The sequence below is a fragment of the Gracilinanus agilis genome, chromosome 1 (assembly GCF_016433145.1).
Source record: "Gracilinanus agilis isolate LMUSP501 chromosome 1, AgileGrace, whole genome shotgun sequence".
NCBI classification, from domain to species: Eukaryota; Metazoa; Chordata; class Mammalia; order Didelphimorphia; family Didelphidae; genus Gracilinanus; species Gracilinanus agilis.
The window spans coordinates 10,789,778-10,806,954 of record NC_058130.1 but is presented as its reverse complement, the minus strand read 5'-3'; the positions used below and the strand labels follow the sequence as shown (position 1 = coordinate 10,806,954).

Sequence of the window (17,177 nt, the reverse complement as noted above, 5' to 3'; positions counted from 1 at the left end):
AAAACACTTTCCAAACAATTAAAACTAGATCTAAACAATTGGAAAAACATTGATTGCTCATGGGTAGGATGAGCAAACATAATAAAAATGACCATTCTACCTAAATTATTTTACTTATTTAGTGCCATAACTATCAAACTACCAAGAAACTTTTTTACTGAATTAGAAAAATACTATAACAAAGTTCATTTGGAAGAACAAAAGATCAAGAATATCAAGGGAAATAATGGGAAAAAATGTGAAGGAAGGTGGCCTAGCAGTACCAGATCTTAAACTGTACTATAAAGCAGTGGTCATCAAAACAATATGGTACTGGCTAAGGGACAGAAGTGAGGATCAGTGGAATAGACATGGGTTGATGCAGATATGATTAGGGATATAGACTCTAAATGACAACCCCAGTGCAACTATCAATAATATGGAAATAGATCTTTATCAATGGCACTTAGAAAACCCAGTGGAAATGTTCATTGGCTATGGGGGGAGGTGGGGAGGGGAAAGAAATAGCATAAATCATGTAACCATGGAAAATTTTCTTAATTAATCAATTAAAAAGATTTCAAAAAATTAATATACTTATTCAGTTCCATCATCTCAATCAAATTATCAAAAATATATCTTATTGAGATAGAAAAAAGTCATTTGGAAGAACAAAAGATCAAGAATAAGAAAAAAATCAATGGAAAACTATGTAAAGGAAGGAGGTCTAGCAGTACCAGATTTTAAACTGTATTATAAATTAATAGTTATCAAAATAATTGGGTACTGGCTAAGAAATAGAAAGGTGGATCAGTGGAACAGAACAGAAATATAATAAACCATAGCAAAACAATTTAGTAACTTTATGTTTATCAAAAGTAAAGATCCAGGCTTTTGGGATAAGCAATCACTATTTGATATAAATTATTAGGATAAATAGAAAATAGTTTGGCAGAAATTAGGCATAGACAAATATCTTATACCATTTAATAATGTAAGATTAAAAAGGATACATGATATAGGCATAAAATAAGACATCCTGAGCAAGTTATAACAGTAAATGTATTAATTATCAGTGTGTATAGAAGGGGGATATATTAATAAACAAGAGATGGAGAGCATTTTGAGATGTAAAATGAATAATTCTGAGTACATTAAATTAAAAAGGTTTTGTAAAAATAAAACAATTTTTATCAAAATTATAAGGGAAGCAGAAATTTTGGAAAAATATTTCATAATCTCTTAGTTAGATGTCTCATGTCTAAAATATAGAGAGAACTTTGTCAAATGCATAGGAATAAGAACCATCCTTCAATTAATAAATAGGCCTAAAGTATGAACAGATAGTTTCAGGATGAAGAAATCAAAGCCATACATAGGCATAGGAAAAATGCTCTAAATTACTAATGATTAAGACAATGAAAATAAAAAAAATTAATATGTCATCTTACACATATCAGATTGGCAAAAAAATAAACATAAAATAAAATAAGAATATGGAAACCAATAATCAAACAACCTTTTTAATCATTATTTTCACTTTGGCCAAAAGTTGTTTTCTTCAGTCTCATCACACATAATTATTGCTCTTTTCTACATGCTTGACAATGGAAAAATTTATATATATATATATATATATGCATATATATATATGCATATATATATAATTTGCATGATCCTTTCGATATAGCATTCAGTAATAAATATAGCTGTGTTCAGGTTTTCTTCCTCCTTTTTTTTTTTTTTTGTTTTCTTTGTTTCACTCTCACTGCTACTCTCTCATTCTCTGTTTCCTCCCTTTCTTCTTTCCTCTCTTTTTCTTTTTCTATCTTCCTTCCTCCCTCTTTTCCCTCCCTCCCTTCCTTCCTCCCTCCCTTCCTTCCTAACTCCCTTTCTTTCTTTATCATCTATTCATGTAACTTTTGGTGTGGATAGAATTTTGAACCCCAGAACTCTCTCCCAGATTTCCATTTTCCTTCTTACATTACATGCTAAAGTAGGGAGGATATAAATTTTGTGTAGCTCCACTATGGCTCTCTTCTCCTGGAAACATGGCTGTCGAGTACGGGTGAAGGGAATGCCAGGTAGGAGAATTTTTCTCAGGTGTCTTTAATGAGGATTTTACTTTTGTTCTTGTGTTTTTTCTACTTCAAGTGATTATTAATAAATCTTATAAAATATAATACTTGGAGTTATTGGATATTAATTTAAATTTTACATTGTTATCTATCTATCTATCTATTTTTATAACTGTCTGTCTGTCCATCTGTCTGTCTAACTATCTATACATTTAGAAACAAAGGATCATAAACTTTGGAACTTGGATTTTTTGATAAATTTTTGTAGATTAAACTAAATAAGGAAGATAAAAGAGTGAAGGATACGACTAGAAAACAAAACGTTGGGAGTACAGGTATTTTCATGTTAAAATTATTGCAAGATAATAATAATAACTAGTATTTATATAGCATTTACTATATGTCAGACAATGAGCTAAATGCTTTAGAATTATCTCATTTTATGCTAACTACTCTGGGAGATAAATTCAATGATTATCTACATTTTACAGTTTGGAGACTGAGGCTAAGAAAGTTTAAGTAACTTTCCCATGGTCACATAAGTATCTGAGACTAGATGTGAACTGAGTTGTTTCTGTTTTCAAGGTCAGTGCTACCATGTTGCCTGGTAACAATGAACTCAATATATTGCCATGTAATTTCATCTCATCACCAAATTCTGGAAAGTCAATTGTCAAGAAGTCAACTAAAAGAACTTCTTTTATTCTTTCAGATGTGATGCTCTATCATGGGTAAGGGGTAATATGCCCTGAAAGCCAACTTGCTCATCTAGATCCATTGGCCCATGAGGTTACACTTCATTTATTCATTTTTTTAAATCAAACATCAATTAAATGTTTAATATGTTTCGGGCTATGCACTGTTGATAGAAAGACAAAGAACAAAAAAGCTTCTAATCTCAAGGAGCCTCCATTATACAGTTGTGTGGGAAAGGAATGAGAGAGAGTAGCAATAACATATAGGTAATTAAGCAACTACAAAAAAAGAGCTCAAAATACTTTCTGGAAGGTTAGAAATTGGGAGAATCAAGAGATATCTCATGCAAGAAGTGACATGTGAGCTGAATCTTTAACAAAGTTAACCCCAAATCTAAAAGATAATGAGAAGATTGTGCCTTCCAGCAGTAGAGTATGACCAGTCTCAGGTCAGCAATGCTGGTCTATAAATTCCACATTTGCAGTGGAACCATCAAAGCTTACTACATGATGTCAGAAGATAGGAAGTACAAATGAAATACAGAGCTAAAGCAAAACAGATGGACTCACAGCAATGATGTTGAAGAAGTCATCGTCTCCCAGGGTATCCAAAATTGAAGATACTGTTTGCTTGGCAATGGTCAAGCGAAGCCCTTTCATGCTGCCACTCACATCTACTAAGATAACGACATCTTTTGGAGAAGTGGCAGCTTGAATATACCTAGAGTAAAAGTAAAAAAATAATAATAAAATTACTAATAAGCATTCCCATTTTGCTTTCTTTCAATAAATTTCAGAGGTTGACTATTTTGCCTACCATTTTCGGTTTCTGCAGTCAAAAGCAATGACTCCATTCTCATCTGGTTCCCATTTAATACCTATAAGAAAGATTGGGTTATAAGAAAACAGGAAAGTTCAAATGTTTGTAAGTAGCATTCAAAGCCTGTCCAGCTTTGCTGATTGAGCAGATATACTTAAAACTTGCATGCAAAGACTAAGAGTTGCTGCTCGTCACATAGTGATATCCAGCTCTGGAAAATCACTTGAAGGAAATCTCCCTCCAGGAAACATAATCATCAGCTCAGCTGTTCAAAAGCCCAACTGTCGAGTGAAGCCCTCTCCATCCCTGCTCTGTCTATCAAGCCAGAGTCAGACTTCAGCCTCTCCACTGGCCTAATAAGACAGTTCGCCAAATTAATTTCCCCATTGCCCATGCTATGTTTCTTATAACAGCCAGCAATTGTCAGCCCTGATGGCATCACTCATGGGCTTGGTGTCGGACATCTTGCCCCAGATCACTTGAGCCTGATGAGGTAATGTCTCCAGTTTGCGGGTCAGAGGGAATACAATCCCAGGTCTGCAACACTAACTATCCATGAGGCTTTCCTTCCCCCTCCTCCTGTCCTGTTTTTTAAATCAAAATGTTTTTGGCCTTGCCTTCTGTGCTAAGATCAAATAAAATGGCCTTATCCCTTGAGGTTGTATGATATAAGAGAAAGAATATAGTGGTTTGGGAGGCCTAGGACATTTGTTGAAATCACCTCTCTGACATTTACTACCTGTGTGACCTTTGGCAAATAACTGAAGGACACTAGTACTCAGTTTCCTTATGAAGTCATTGCACTAAATAACTACAAGATTGTTTTCAGCCCTGCAATCCTATGATGAACAATGAAAATGGAGTGTCCACTTGTAAGAATCATATATTGAAGGTCTGAGTAAATGCCCCCAAAGAATAGGCATATGGCTATATTTACATTAAACAAACAAATATAGATCACAGAATCATTGAATTTAAGAATTGAAAGGGATGTCATATCAAATGAATATTGAATTATTAGTGGTATGTTCTCACTTATAATATTGGATTAATCGTATAGATCAGTAGTGCCAAATTCAAATGGATATTAGAGGACAGTCAGTCATTCCTAATGATCCTTGAAACTCACAGATTTTAAAAACACATTAACATTTGTATTTCTATTGTATTTGTTTATTTGGCTCTCTATTTCTCAATTGCATTGCAATCTGGTTTAGCCAACACTATTTGACACCTCTTTCTTAAAGAACCAGATAAAAGTAAGCAATCATTAGAACTGTACATTTAACATCATTGATCTAGATAATCTCTGAGGTCCCTGAATTTAGATTTTTAAAGAAGTCAGTATTGATTTAAATAGTCTGGGTCATTAATTAATATCCCTAGTCAAAGGTAAATACAAAGAAATTTTTCTTTAAAATAGACCCATCAGATTGGCTGAATCAAGATGATGGAGTAGAGGCATGAAAAGCTCAAACCTCTCTTAGAATCCTCTCCAACCAACCTTAAAATAAGACTTCAAAATCAATATTATAGGGACAGAATCAACAAAGAAATAGAATCAAGCAATTACCCTGTAGAAAACAACTTGAAAGACAGGCAGAGAGTGTCTGGTTCATTGGGGTGACAAGAGAGCATAACCCACATGAAAGCCACACAAAGGAGAACCCGTGCAAGCTAATAACAAGTTCTCCCACCCCACCTATAGTGTTCTAGGTTCTGAACCTGAGTCGAAGTCAACTTTGCGACTCTGAGACTCTGCATAATCCAAAAGCAGAGCATTCCCCATCCAACTCTAGAAGTTATAAACCCTGGCACCAGCCCGCAGTGAGGCCCCAAGCCATAGCACCAGAGAGTCTGCAATGTACTTGTCAGTTGCAAGCCCATAGGGAGTCTCAGAACCCCTTCCCAAGGTTGATATGAGATCCCATGCCCCCACACAGAGCAGTCCATGGTGTGCCTGGTTGGTATAAGCCTAGGGGGGAAGCCTAGAGCCCATGTCCAAGCCTGAAGTGAGGCCCTGATCCCTAGCACAAGACAGCACATAGGGTTTTAAGCTTTCAGAGTTCCCAGCACAAAGGCCATCATATTGCCTTAGAAGAAGTGAAACTTGCAGAAATTCAGAATTAAAACTAAGCATAGCAGCAAGGAAATACTGAAGTTAAAGAGAGTACTCCTTCTACCCTGGGAACAGAAATCACCTTTAAGATAAAAGTAAAAGATGATTAAAAAAAAANTGTGTGTGTGTGTGTGTGTGTGTGTGTGTGTGTGTGTGTGTGTGTGTGTATTTGCAGAGGAAGAGAGAGAGAGAGTGATAGAGACACAGAAGCTAAAGATTTAGGGAGAGGGAGAGTCAGGATGGCCGATTATTAGCAGTGAAAGCTGAAACCCCTCTGACAATCCTTCCAAACTAATCTTTAAAAAGAACCTCAAAATGGCAGGAGTCAAAAACCAACAGCAAGATGGAGTGAGAGGGCTCTCCTGCTGAACACAACTTGAAATTTAGGCAGAGACAGTTGATTTTCATGGGATAAGGGAGACCTGGAAGCAAAACTGCATGCAGAAGGGTGCTGGTCAACTACCTGCCCACCTACTACACCGAGTTTGGTGACTGGACATAAGCTAACTTCATGATCCCAGGACACAGGCTACACCAACAAAAGGGCACCTCAAACACACCCCTTGAAGTCCCTGGCCCTGGCATAAGCCCATAGCATTGGGCCCTTTTAAGCCTATACTGCTGAGGTGAAAACCTAGCCCCAGGGCAAAATAGCTCACAGTGCTAATTCCTGCAAACAAGCAGCAGAAAAAGCAGAATCATTAACTTTCAGAATTCCCAGTCCACAGGCAAAAAAAGAAAAGGCTAGGAAAATGTGCAAACAACAAAAGAAACATTTAAATCTAGAAAATTTCTAGGGAGAAAAAGAGCAAAGCACAGAAGCAACAGGGGATGGTGAGAACCAAACAACCACATACAAAACTTCAAATTAAAATGAGAATTGGTCTCGAGCTTTGGAAGAACTCAAAATGAAATTCAAAATCAAATAAGCCTGATTGAATAAAAATGGGGAAAACCAATAAAAGTAATGTAAAAAGACAATAACAGCTTAAAAAAAGTAAAATTGATCAATTGGGAAAAGAGGTACAAAAATTCCAATGAAGAAAAGAGTGCAATGTAAAATAGAATGGACCAAATGGAAAAAGAAGATCAAAAGGTCATGGAAGAAATTCAGTCTTTAAAAACTAGAATTGGGCAAGTAGAAGTTAATGACTTCATGAGACATCAAGAAACAATAAAACAAAATCAAAAGGATGAAAAAAATAGAAGAAAACATGAAATATTTCATTGAAGATTGAGATAGAGGGAATCTGTACCTGTAAATATTTAATTAAGCATAAGGAAATCCGAGATTAAATTCCCTTTGTTCATTCAAATCAACAAGTATTCTGGATTAATATTCTTAGAGAGTTGCTTGGACTATTGAGAAGAAAAATCACCTGCCATGAATAACACAGTCAGAATGTGTTTTTTAAAGGCAAAATTTCAACTTAAATCTTCTGTGAAATTAGAATCTGTTACTCTAAAAACTACAATTCCTAGCACCCCATTCTCCTCACATCATGTGCTGACATAGGGAGGATATAAATTTGGTGTAGCCTTGCCTCTCGCTCTCTTTTCTTCCTGTCCCAGCTTTGGTGGAGTGGGCCTTTTAAACGGTCAAGGAGAACTTATTCATGTGGTCTTAATTTTGTCAGGTAATTGGGTTTTTTATACTTCTATTTCCTTTTATTCCTCCTACTTCAAGTGATTATTAATAAACTTTATCAAATATAATTCTCGGTCTGTTGAATATTAATTTAAATCCTACACTTCTTGGTTACATGGACACTACAATATCCTATGACACATAAAATAGATACAGTGACTTAGGGGGAGGAGTTATTTTAAAATGGGCTTTTAGGAAGAGTTTCTGTAGAAAGCAGTTCTTGAGATGAATCTTGATAAGAGGTAGAGATTCTGAAAACTGGAGATGAGATGTGTAGGAGACCAAGGCAAAAACCCAAATGTGAAACATGAGATGTTGTATACAGAGAAAACAAGTTAGCCAGTTTAGTTAGAATATAAGGAAATGAAGGAGAAAAGTTCCAGCAGCCTGGAATGATACAAGGAATTTGACTGTAAGGACCCAAAATACCCCAAAGAAGCATTCCTGTTTTACCCTAGAGATGGTAAAGAATCATTGTAACTTCTTTAGATAGAAAGAGGCATGATCAGATTAGTGTTTTCAATACTCAAAGGATGGAAATTGATGAAAACCTCAAAGGACCAATTGATAAGTCTACTCCTTCAAATTTAAGTATGTCAACTTAACTAGGCAGTTAATTGGAGGAATCCTTTGGAAAGGAAGAGGGTCATGAAAAAGAAAACCAGTTAGGAGTCAGGGTGGTTCAGTGGAATGAAGTCTGGATTTAGGAATTCAGGTCTTCTTCTTATTAAATATTTGGTTATTGGAATTGTTTTGACTTAAGTTCTTCAAATGAAAAAGTTGGCCAAAAAGATTTTTAAGGATTCTTCCCTTCTAACACTATGGTCCTAGAGGAAGTTAAGCTCTGGAACAATTGATTAAAGAAGTGGAGGAAGTTTACTTTGGTGAAGAACAAATTTAGGGGAACAAAATAATCATAATCCAATATTTTAAATGTGGTCATATAAATAGGATTTAGATTGTGTTCTCTTTGGCCCCAGAAGTGGGAAATATTAACTCTGAAGGGAAATGGGAGAAGGATTTAGGCACAATATCAGGAGAAACTTCATAATCATAGGAACTATTCAAAGGCTGATAGGGCTGCCTGAGGGTGTGAGGGGATTCTTGATTACTAGAGACCTGCCAACAAAAGATTAGATTACTATTTCTAGAATATATGTTAGAGTAGGTAACTGTTGATGTAAGAGAACAATTAATATGCCAAGCATTATACTAATTGGGCCAGATGGTCCCTACAGTCCCTGATAACCCTGAATTTCCAAGATTCCTAGTTCATTTGTCAATTCACAAATGTTAATTTATAAAAACAAAATTAGGAAACTGAAAACATAGGATAAACTCAATGACTTCTGAATAATAGCAATGTGCACAACAATATGGACATTACCATACATACCATGCATCTGTTTACAGAAATCAAAGAAAAGGACAGGCAGGTCTGGCTAAATGTTCCCTGAGATCCCTGAGATCCCTGAGATCTAGTTAATAAATAATAGTCAAGACAAAAGTATCAAATCCAGAAACAAGTGGGTTGCTAGGATGACTAAAAGGCCAATGTGGGGCTTGTTGTTAATGTTTATGCCTGCCATAGGTTTTATATCATATTCATTCCCTGGATCTATTTCTTCACATAAGTTGATATTTATTCACTGAAGGTGAATAATTAGAATTGGCTACTATGTGTAAGAGGGGGCAGCTGAGTGGCTCAGTGGATTGAGAGTCAGGCCTAGAGACGAAAGGTCCTAGGTTCAAGTCCGGGCTCAGACACTTCCCAGCTGGGTGACCCTGAGCGACTGTGTGTCCCAATGCCTACTGGTTGTGGCCCTATGCTCCTAGAATGGAGTCCCAGGATAAAAAAATAAAAATAAAAAAAAATAATAAAAAACTATGTGTAAGATATTGTTTTAGTAGGGTGTGTGTATGGGAGGAGGGAATGGGATATACAAAGATGAGTGAAGCATAGGACCTGTTCTCAAGGATTTTATAATTCCTCAAAGTAGTCAATGGCTCATGAACCATGGATTTAAAAAAATATTCCAAATTTTAATAAGTTTTGGATTAAAATTTGGAAGATAAAATCACATAAGCTTCCATTCAGCATGATCAAAGAATTATGACATTTCTGCACCTTTCTTAAAACTGCCTGTTTTATTCTCCATGAAAATTTCCTTCACCTTCAGTTGTCCATCCATTCCTTTATCAATCTCTTAAAAGAATGTGTCTGATTATAAATGAATAAGTAACACCAGAGGTACTATGAAAATGATGTACTGGAGCTCTTGGAGATCATTTTCCTGGGGCTCGACCTGTTGAGTGGGCAGAAGAGCATAACTTTGCCATCAGTCACCACCTGCCTGTCACTGAGAGGCAGCCAGGAAGGAAGCTGGAGGCCAACATGAATACAAATGATGACTGAGTTTGGGATATAGCCTTGATTCATCAAAAATGAAGTGGCTTTTATGGTTTTAGATGCAAAGGAGTCTGTTGGCTTCCCGATTGTCACTCTTCCTGCCACCCATGACTCTGAACTAACTTTACCCTTTCCTGTAACCCATATCATACAGAGGATGATGAAAGAAAACCATTTTACTAGAAATCATCAATTCTTTCTGTGCATTTCTGGCAAACTACTTACTTTTGCAACTGAGAAACAGTCAGCAAAAACAATATGGCAGAACCTCAATTTCAAGTCTGAGCTCAGCAAATGACAAGTTTGGGGATTATTGGTAAGTCATTCAATAATTCTGGACATGCCTATAAAATTAGGGCCATAATACTGAAGGTTTATCAAACATAATACTTCATTTCCAGTTGCCATGACTTTGTACTGTCTGGCCCACAAGTTCCTCTCTTGGTATCCCTGGTTTCTTTCTTCAAGATTCAGTTCAAAACCCTCCTACTCTAAGCGACTTTTATTGTCCTCCCTAGTCTGCCAACCTTGCCCAAGTTACTAGTGCCTCTCTGAGATCCCTTTCTATTCTGTATGTTTCCTGTGTGTACCTAGTTACTTACATGTTATCTCCCTACAGAATGGAAGCTCCATGAGGGCAGGATCTGGTTGAATATTCAGAGCACTGTGATGGCTCATGTAGATGCTTAAGGAATGCCTGGTGGCCAACTGATTCAGTTTCCATCTCTGGAAACCACAGTTAGGCTTGGTATCTACTGTGTCTTCCATTTCTGAGATTCTGAGATCCCGAGAGAAAGCCACATGTTTAGGGGTGGAAAAGAGCCAGAGCCGGGGGTCAGTGTCTCTGGAGGGTGTTCTTGGGAGCACACACAGCCACGTGTGGCTGCCTATGGATCTGTTGTGAGGAAAAGAGCTCCACTTGTGTGAAACCAGTGACAGAGTTTTGCTACATGTACAGGATGGACGATGATATATGGATCAAGATAGGACCCCAAATTCCAGAGGCCCAACTATACTTTTTTATAAACAAGACATAGATCATCCTGGGAGAGGCCTCTGCATTCGTGAAGTCCAATGTCCTCAGTTTACAGCAGAAACAATTGAGGCACTGAGAACTGAAATGATCTGTCCAAGATCATCCAGATAATAATCTCATCAAATTAAATCTAGAAGGGACTTTACAGTTTATCCAGTCCAATATCTTACAGATGAGGAAATAGGGACACAGAGAGGAAGAACTTGTCTTGATAATAGCTGGCATTCGTTTGGTGCTCTAAGGTCAAACATGGGCAGCATTCTTGAGCAGGCCTGAACCAGATTAAAATGTAATCAGGGAATAGTTACCAAAATTCATAAAAAAATACAATAGGACAAAGACAATGTTAATATGAGGTTTTCAAATTCAGTATGTAGCTAACAGGGATCTTTAAGTATGGTTTATTGGTTCTGTTTCTATTGGAGTTTGCTATCATTGCTCTAAGATTTTCAAAGGGCTTTCCATGGGTTATTTCATGGGACCCTCATCACAACTCTATGAGGTAGATGCTATTATTTTCTCACTTTTAGAGATGAGGTCTCTGGAGCCCTAAGAAACAAAGTGACATACCCAAAATAACCCAGTTAACAATGATCTGAGGCGGGATTCAAACCCAGGCCTTCCAGACTACAAGACCAGACCTTATCTCTTCTGTCTCTCACATTACCTTTCACAGAACAAGTGGCAAAGCAGGGATTCAAACCCTGATCCTCTGATTCTAATTCACAAACTCATTGAGACTCCAGAAAAATATTTCATAAGTATTCAGGGGTTTTGTTTATTCCTCCCTGAAATGACAGCAACCTCAGCTTTCCCTAAGATAACCAGTTAAGACAAATCACAACAGGCCTAGGATTATTATTTTTCCTATTTGCCATTACTGAATCCCACACCATGACTATGGTTTTCCTTAGTTTCACACATGGGCTTCTCCCAAATCATGCTATAACTTTAGCAACATCTGTCCTAAATTCTACCTTCCTTCTCCTTTAAACAGACTGCAGTGCTGGAACCAGCCCCCCATAGCCCTGTGCTTCCTGTCAAACTGACTACAAGTGAAATGTTTATTGTTCATGCTTATGGAATGCCTGAGATGAGCTGAGGAGTGGGAGGGGTGACCAGAGAGCAGAGCACCATGGGTAAAGTCCAGAGGAAGCTGGCCATGAAACTGTCATAAAAGGATGCCTTACAGGATAGATGCTCTTTCCAATAATGCCACCGAGGAGGCCAACAACAGGAAATAAGGGTTTAGTTTACTGCACCAAGATGGCAGGTGCTTGGTTTTACTTAAGGAAAACATAAATGACTCCCCTTAATTGTTCTAAGATTATGTGGGGCTTTCTTTTCCTTTTCATTTCCTTTAGATAATTTCTACAGCTGGAATGCCAGTACAATTGTAGCCTGGAGTCGCATTCTTACAACTTGTAAGCAAAATTAAAACTTCCCGTTTTAATTAAAATTCAAACAAATCCAGAATCAAATCTCCCTGCTACAGCACACAACCAGGGGCCCAGGAAAGCCCTGAAGGCCACACCTGCTCGGGCAAGGGAGGCTGGGTAAATTCTCCACCAAACATGGTCCATTTGGGTAAATTGTGTTCACTGGCATTGGGGAGCATGTTTGTCATAGTTATCAGTGTTTACCCAATTCCTGATGAAGATCAGGAGAGTTTGCTTGCTTTGCAGGCTGACATCTTTTAGCCAGAGTAATTCCAGGTGAGAGAGTCCAGCCATCCCCATCTTGGATTCAGAATGCTGCCTCCAACATGCTTTTGATTGGAGGAGTCAATTGATGAGCCAATCAAGTTTATGGCGAGGCAGGACAGGCAAACAACAACAGCCACTCTGATCCCTTAAAGTCAGTCCTCTGCTATTTCTCAGCCTCCATTTCTTCAAGGACTCTTCATTTCACTAGGACAGGGACCTCTTCTCCCAATAGAGATCACCGAGCAGGGACCAGGAGCATGGACCAAGTCCAGAGGAAAGAAGCTGTGGTTAAAGTTGGGAGGGGTAAGCTCAAACCCGGAGAGTTACTTTTGGCCAACTGATTCCCAGAAGGCATTTCTCCTCCATGGGTCTTAGTTTCTCAGGTTTGTGGAGAAAAGGAAATGACTTGCCCAATTAAAATGAAATTGAAGGTTGAAAAATTATGCGGTTAACTCAATAAATATGCGATAGGACCAAGGCTTGAACTGATGTCACTGCCTGCAATCCGAGGTTACACCTGACACACTAGAAAACTTTCTAGTTAACAAAAGGATGGTAGCAGGCAAGAAGGTACATAGGGAAAGAGGCTCTAGTTAAGGAAGGGATAGACGAGGAGGAGTAAGTATAAGAATGAGAGATGATACCCGAAGGCCTTCATTGTTACTCAGGATAAATGTCGTCTACCACTGTCTGTACCATCATCAGGTCCAGGCAGAGGAAGAAAAGGGGGATCTGAGATTGAAGGGGAAAGCTGTAGGTATCCAGAAATCTTTGGGGACTCTGATCATATTTCTCTTCTACAGAAGAGTATGGATAGGTTCCTGACCTCATTAAGACCTGGCTTTGATTTCTACCTGTGATGCTAGCTGAGTGGCTGTGGACAAAACACTTCACGTCATCTGTAAAATGGGAATAATAGCAGCATCTCTCTCCCAAGGAAGTTGTGGGGAATCTGAGATAATAGATAAGGAATGTTTTGCAAACTTTCCAGTGCTCTATAAATGCTAGCTAGAGATTAAGATTACAGCATTAGTATATATGTGGCATAATAAATATAATGATGATTAGGTCTTTAATGTCCCTTCCAGCTCTATGATCTCTTGGCCTTAAGATCTGATGAACCTCTGGGGCCAAAATATCTATTATCTGATTGTCAACTTCCAGGTGATGAGTCATTGTTCCTGGAGGAGAAACAGTGAAGCTGTGGGTCTCCCCTTGGACTCCTGAGCAAAGCCTCCCCAACTCAGGATTTACTAGAGCTTGAATCCCTCTGGCATTAGATTCCCAAATGATTCAAAACTCCCTATGAATAAGGGTAAATAATTTTGTGAATAATTTTTTCTTGGTATCCATCTCTCTGGTTGTAGGGACAATAAATGTTTGTGGACTGAGGGCTTCTGAGAGTCCAAGGCTACCTCAAGCCGTGCTCAGGCAGTGGCACAGAAAGCTGCTAGAGCAAAAACTGAATGAGAAGGGGCAGAAAGAGAATGAATTTAGAGCACTGGCACTGCCAAGCGCCAACTCTAATTCTTCAGTGATTGGTTACTTACCTGGATACTGTCTAAAGAATCCCTTTGCACTTCCAAAATACTGCCATATCAGAGAAGGGTCCCGATCAAAATTATCTACAAACACTTTGTTTAAAGACTCCGACCAGTATACACCATTGACAATTGCAGGATCTGAAAAATTAAAGGAAAGGAGACAAAAGGGAAGAGGCATGTTACAAATCACTCTGGGACAAGTAGCTCTTCTCCTGAGACAGTTAACCTCCATTGGGAGATGAGAGGGAGGAAAAGAAATGATGAAATTTTCTCTGGAAGTTTCAGGGATCTCGGCATCTTCCAGGGGTCCCATCCCACAATTGATTCAGGCACTTATAATAGCTCCTATTTCCAAAATCTTAATTTTGCAGTGGGCATTGATGCTACTAAATATTGCAGATTCACCAAATCATTCCAGGGTTGTTGGAGAGATATCAGCTACTTGCACACTAATTGCCTTATATTCAAAAGATTACTAGGAATAAGCATGAAAAAGACTGGATTTGAAACCACATCCTCTCACTCTAGACCTCAGAGAAGGGGTACTAAACCTAGCTCTGCCTCTTGTTACTTGCATGAACTTGAGAAAAGTGCTTTGACTTGTTTTGCATTCAAAATCTTCTCTAACCTCTCCCCAACACCTTCCAGTTCTTGCATACCTTGTACCCCCACCACATGCAGCCCAGTGACATGGACTCCTTACTGTTTCTCACAAAGAGATTGCATTCCCCAGCTCGAGGCATTTTTATCAGATGTCTCCTATGCCTGGAATTCAATGTCTCCTCATCTCTATCTCTCAGCATCTCTGGAATTCTACAACTTCCAGTTAAAATCACACTTTCTACAGGAAGCCTTTCTTGACCTTCCTCCTCACTTCATTCTAGAGTCTTTCCTCTGCTGATTATTTCCCATATACCTTGTATATACCTGGCTTATACATAATTATTTGCATATCTCCTCCCATCCCCACCTATTAAATAGACTGTAACTTCCCTGAGGAAAAGGGTGTTCTTTTGTCTTTCTTTCTAAATTTCCAACACTCAGCAGACTGCTAGCACAGGCTGTTGTTCAGTTGGTCAGGCATATATGACCCTTGGTGATACCCATAGGTCACACGAATACTGCCCATAGGGTTTCTAGGGAAAGATCCTAGAGTGGTTTGCCATTTCCTTTCCAATAGGTTAAGTGACTTGCCCAGGTTCACACAGCTAGTATATATAGTCCTGTTTGAACTTAGTCCTTTCTTACTCTGAGCCCAGTGCTCTATCCATTGAGCCACCTAGCTAGAACTAAAGCTAGATGCTTAATCAATGTTTGACCAACTGACTTCTCTGGACCTAAGTTTCCTCATCTATAAAGTGAGGTCTAAGATAAGCTATAAGTTTGCTTACACTATTTCTCCAAGATTTTAATGTGACAGAAAACAAAGAATTTTCCACTACAATATGCATGATCAAAAAAAGTTGATGTCATAGAAAGAACTTCCACCTGGTGATGCAGATTTATATGGATAGGATGTTGGAAAAAGGAGTTAATATCTCAACATAAGCATCTTCAAAATTATTATTTTGAATAGGAGAGAGAGAAGAGAGAAATAAGATACTTCCCAAAATACTTCCATTTTATAAGGCTTGTTTACCCACTACTTGATAAATGTAATGTGTGTGTGTGTGTGTGTGTGTGTGTGTGTGTGTGTGTGTGTGTGAGTGTGGTAGTAGGGTGTTTCCCATCATCCATTGTCTGTCACTGGTGATACTGAGATGGTTGAGACAAATGGCACCAAGGTCTTGTTCCCCAATGTTCTCCAGGGAAGTGGGAAAGTGAATGAGGACAAGCATGATGGCAGATGAATGTTTGTCCAGATTAATTCTAGAAGGTTCAGCTCACAGGCTAGATTGGAAACCCTTACAAGCCGATCTCAGTTATAATTCTTTTCCAATCATGAGTACTTTGACCCTACACGCATGCACACATGGAATCACCAGCCTTTGCGATTGGAAGGGCATAAAGGTCATCTCAGAAGAATTGAATCCAACCAAAATCCCATTAGCTGGCAAAAAGCCCTAAAATCCCTTTAATGTTCTTGAAGTTCTTTCCATATTTAATGTTATTAGAGACTCATAAAAGCCCTATGAAGTCAGTGATATAAGCATAGCCTTCTCCATTTTAAGATGAGAAAGTGTCCATCCTCAGCAAGATAGGAACGGTCAAAATGCAACTTCCGTAGGGCAAAGGCTTTTTCACACTGGCTTTGTAGTCCCATAACCTAGCACCATGTCTGGCACACAGTAGGTATTGAATAAATGTTTGTCACCTGGTGGATAAAACTGAAACCTTGGCCAAGTTCATGGGAATGATGACCCATTCTGGCAACACTAAGAAAGATGATAATTCCACAATTAAGGGTACAGCTAGTTGGCTCCATGGATAGATCCAGGCCTATGGATGGGAGATGCTCAGTTCAAATATGGCTTCAAACACACTTCCTAGCTGTGTGAGCCTGGGTAAGCGCACAACCCCCATTGCCTAATTTTTACTGGAAGCAAATAAGATGGAATCTAAGATAGAAGGTAAGGATTTTTTCTATTACACAGTCAACTAAAATAGGCATTTATTAAGCATTAATTATGTTCCAGTGTCTATATTGAAGGAGCTCACATTCTAATAGGAGAGAAAACATGGAAATAATTAGATATGTGCATGATTGATAGAGTATAAAAGGAAGATAATGTCAAAGGGAAGACTGGGGAGGGACCAGGATGGAGAAAGGCATCCTGTAGGAGGTGGGATTGGAATTGGAATTGAATTTTGAAGGAAAACAGGAGGCAGAGGGTAGGAAAGAGGAAAGGGACTATCCCAGGCATGGGGGACAAAAGCATGGAGGACTCCCTACATGGAGATGGGAGATAGACAATGCAGGAAGCTGGCAAGTGTGTTGGAAGACCTGCTCCTATCATCCTAAACTGTTCTAGAGTTGCCTAATTGGTAGGCATCTTTATGACAGTGGAAAGAGTGTTGGCGGAAAATCCCAAGCCCTCAGTTCAATTGCTGACTCTCACTAGTTCTGTGTGACCTTGGGAAAATCATTAATCCCTTATGTGCCTCGGTTTTTATTTGCTTTTTATCAATAAAATGGGAATAT

The 17,177-nt window shown here is 38.4% G+C and overlaps 1 protein-coding gene across 1 annotated transcript in view; it reads right to left on the bottom strand.

The window, feature by feature from the left end:
- CACNA2D3 (calcium voltage-gated channel auxiliary subunit alpha2delta 3) overlaps positions 1 to 17,177 on the bottom strand; it is an 858,102-nt gene that overhangs the window by 587,816 nt on the left and 253,109 nt on the right. The window contains exons 7-9 of the mRNA XM_044675448.1: positions 14,042 to 14,173; positions 3,570 to 3,630; positions 3,323 to 3,473 (exon numbers count right to left, since the gene is read on the bottom strand). Of these exons, the coding sequence (XP_044531383.1) occupies positions 3,323 to 3,473; positions 3,570 to 3,630; positions 14,042 to 14,173 (344 nt within the window). The remainder of the gene's footprint in view (positions 1 to 3,322; positions 3,474 to 3,569; positions 3,631 to 14,041; positions 14,174 to 17,177) is intronic.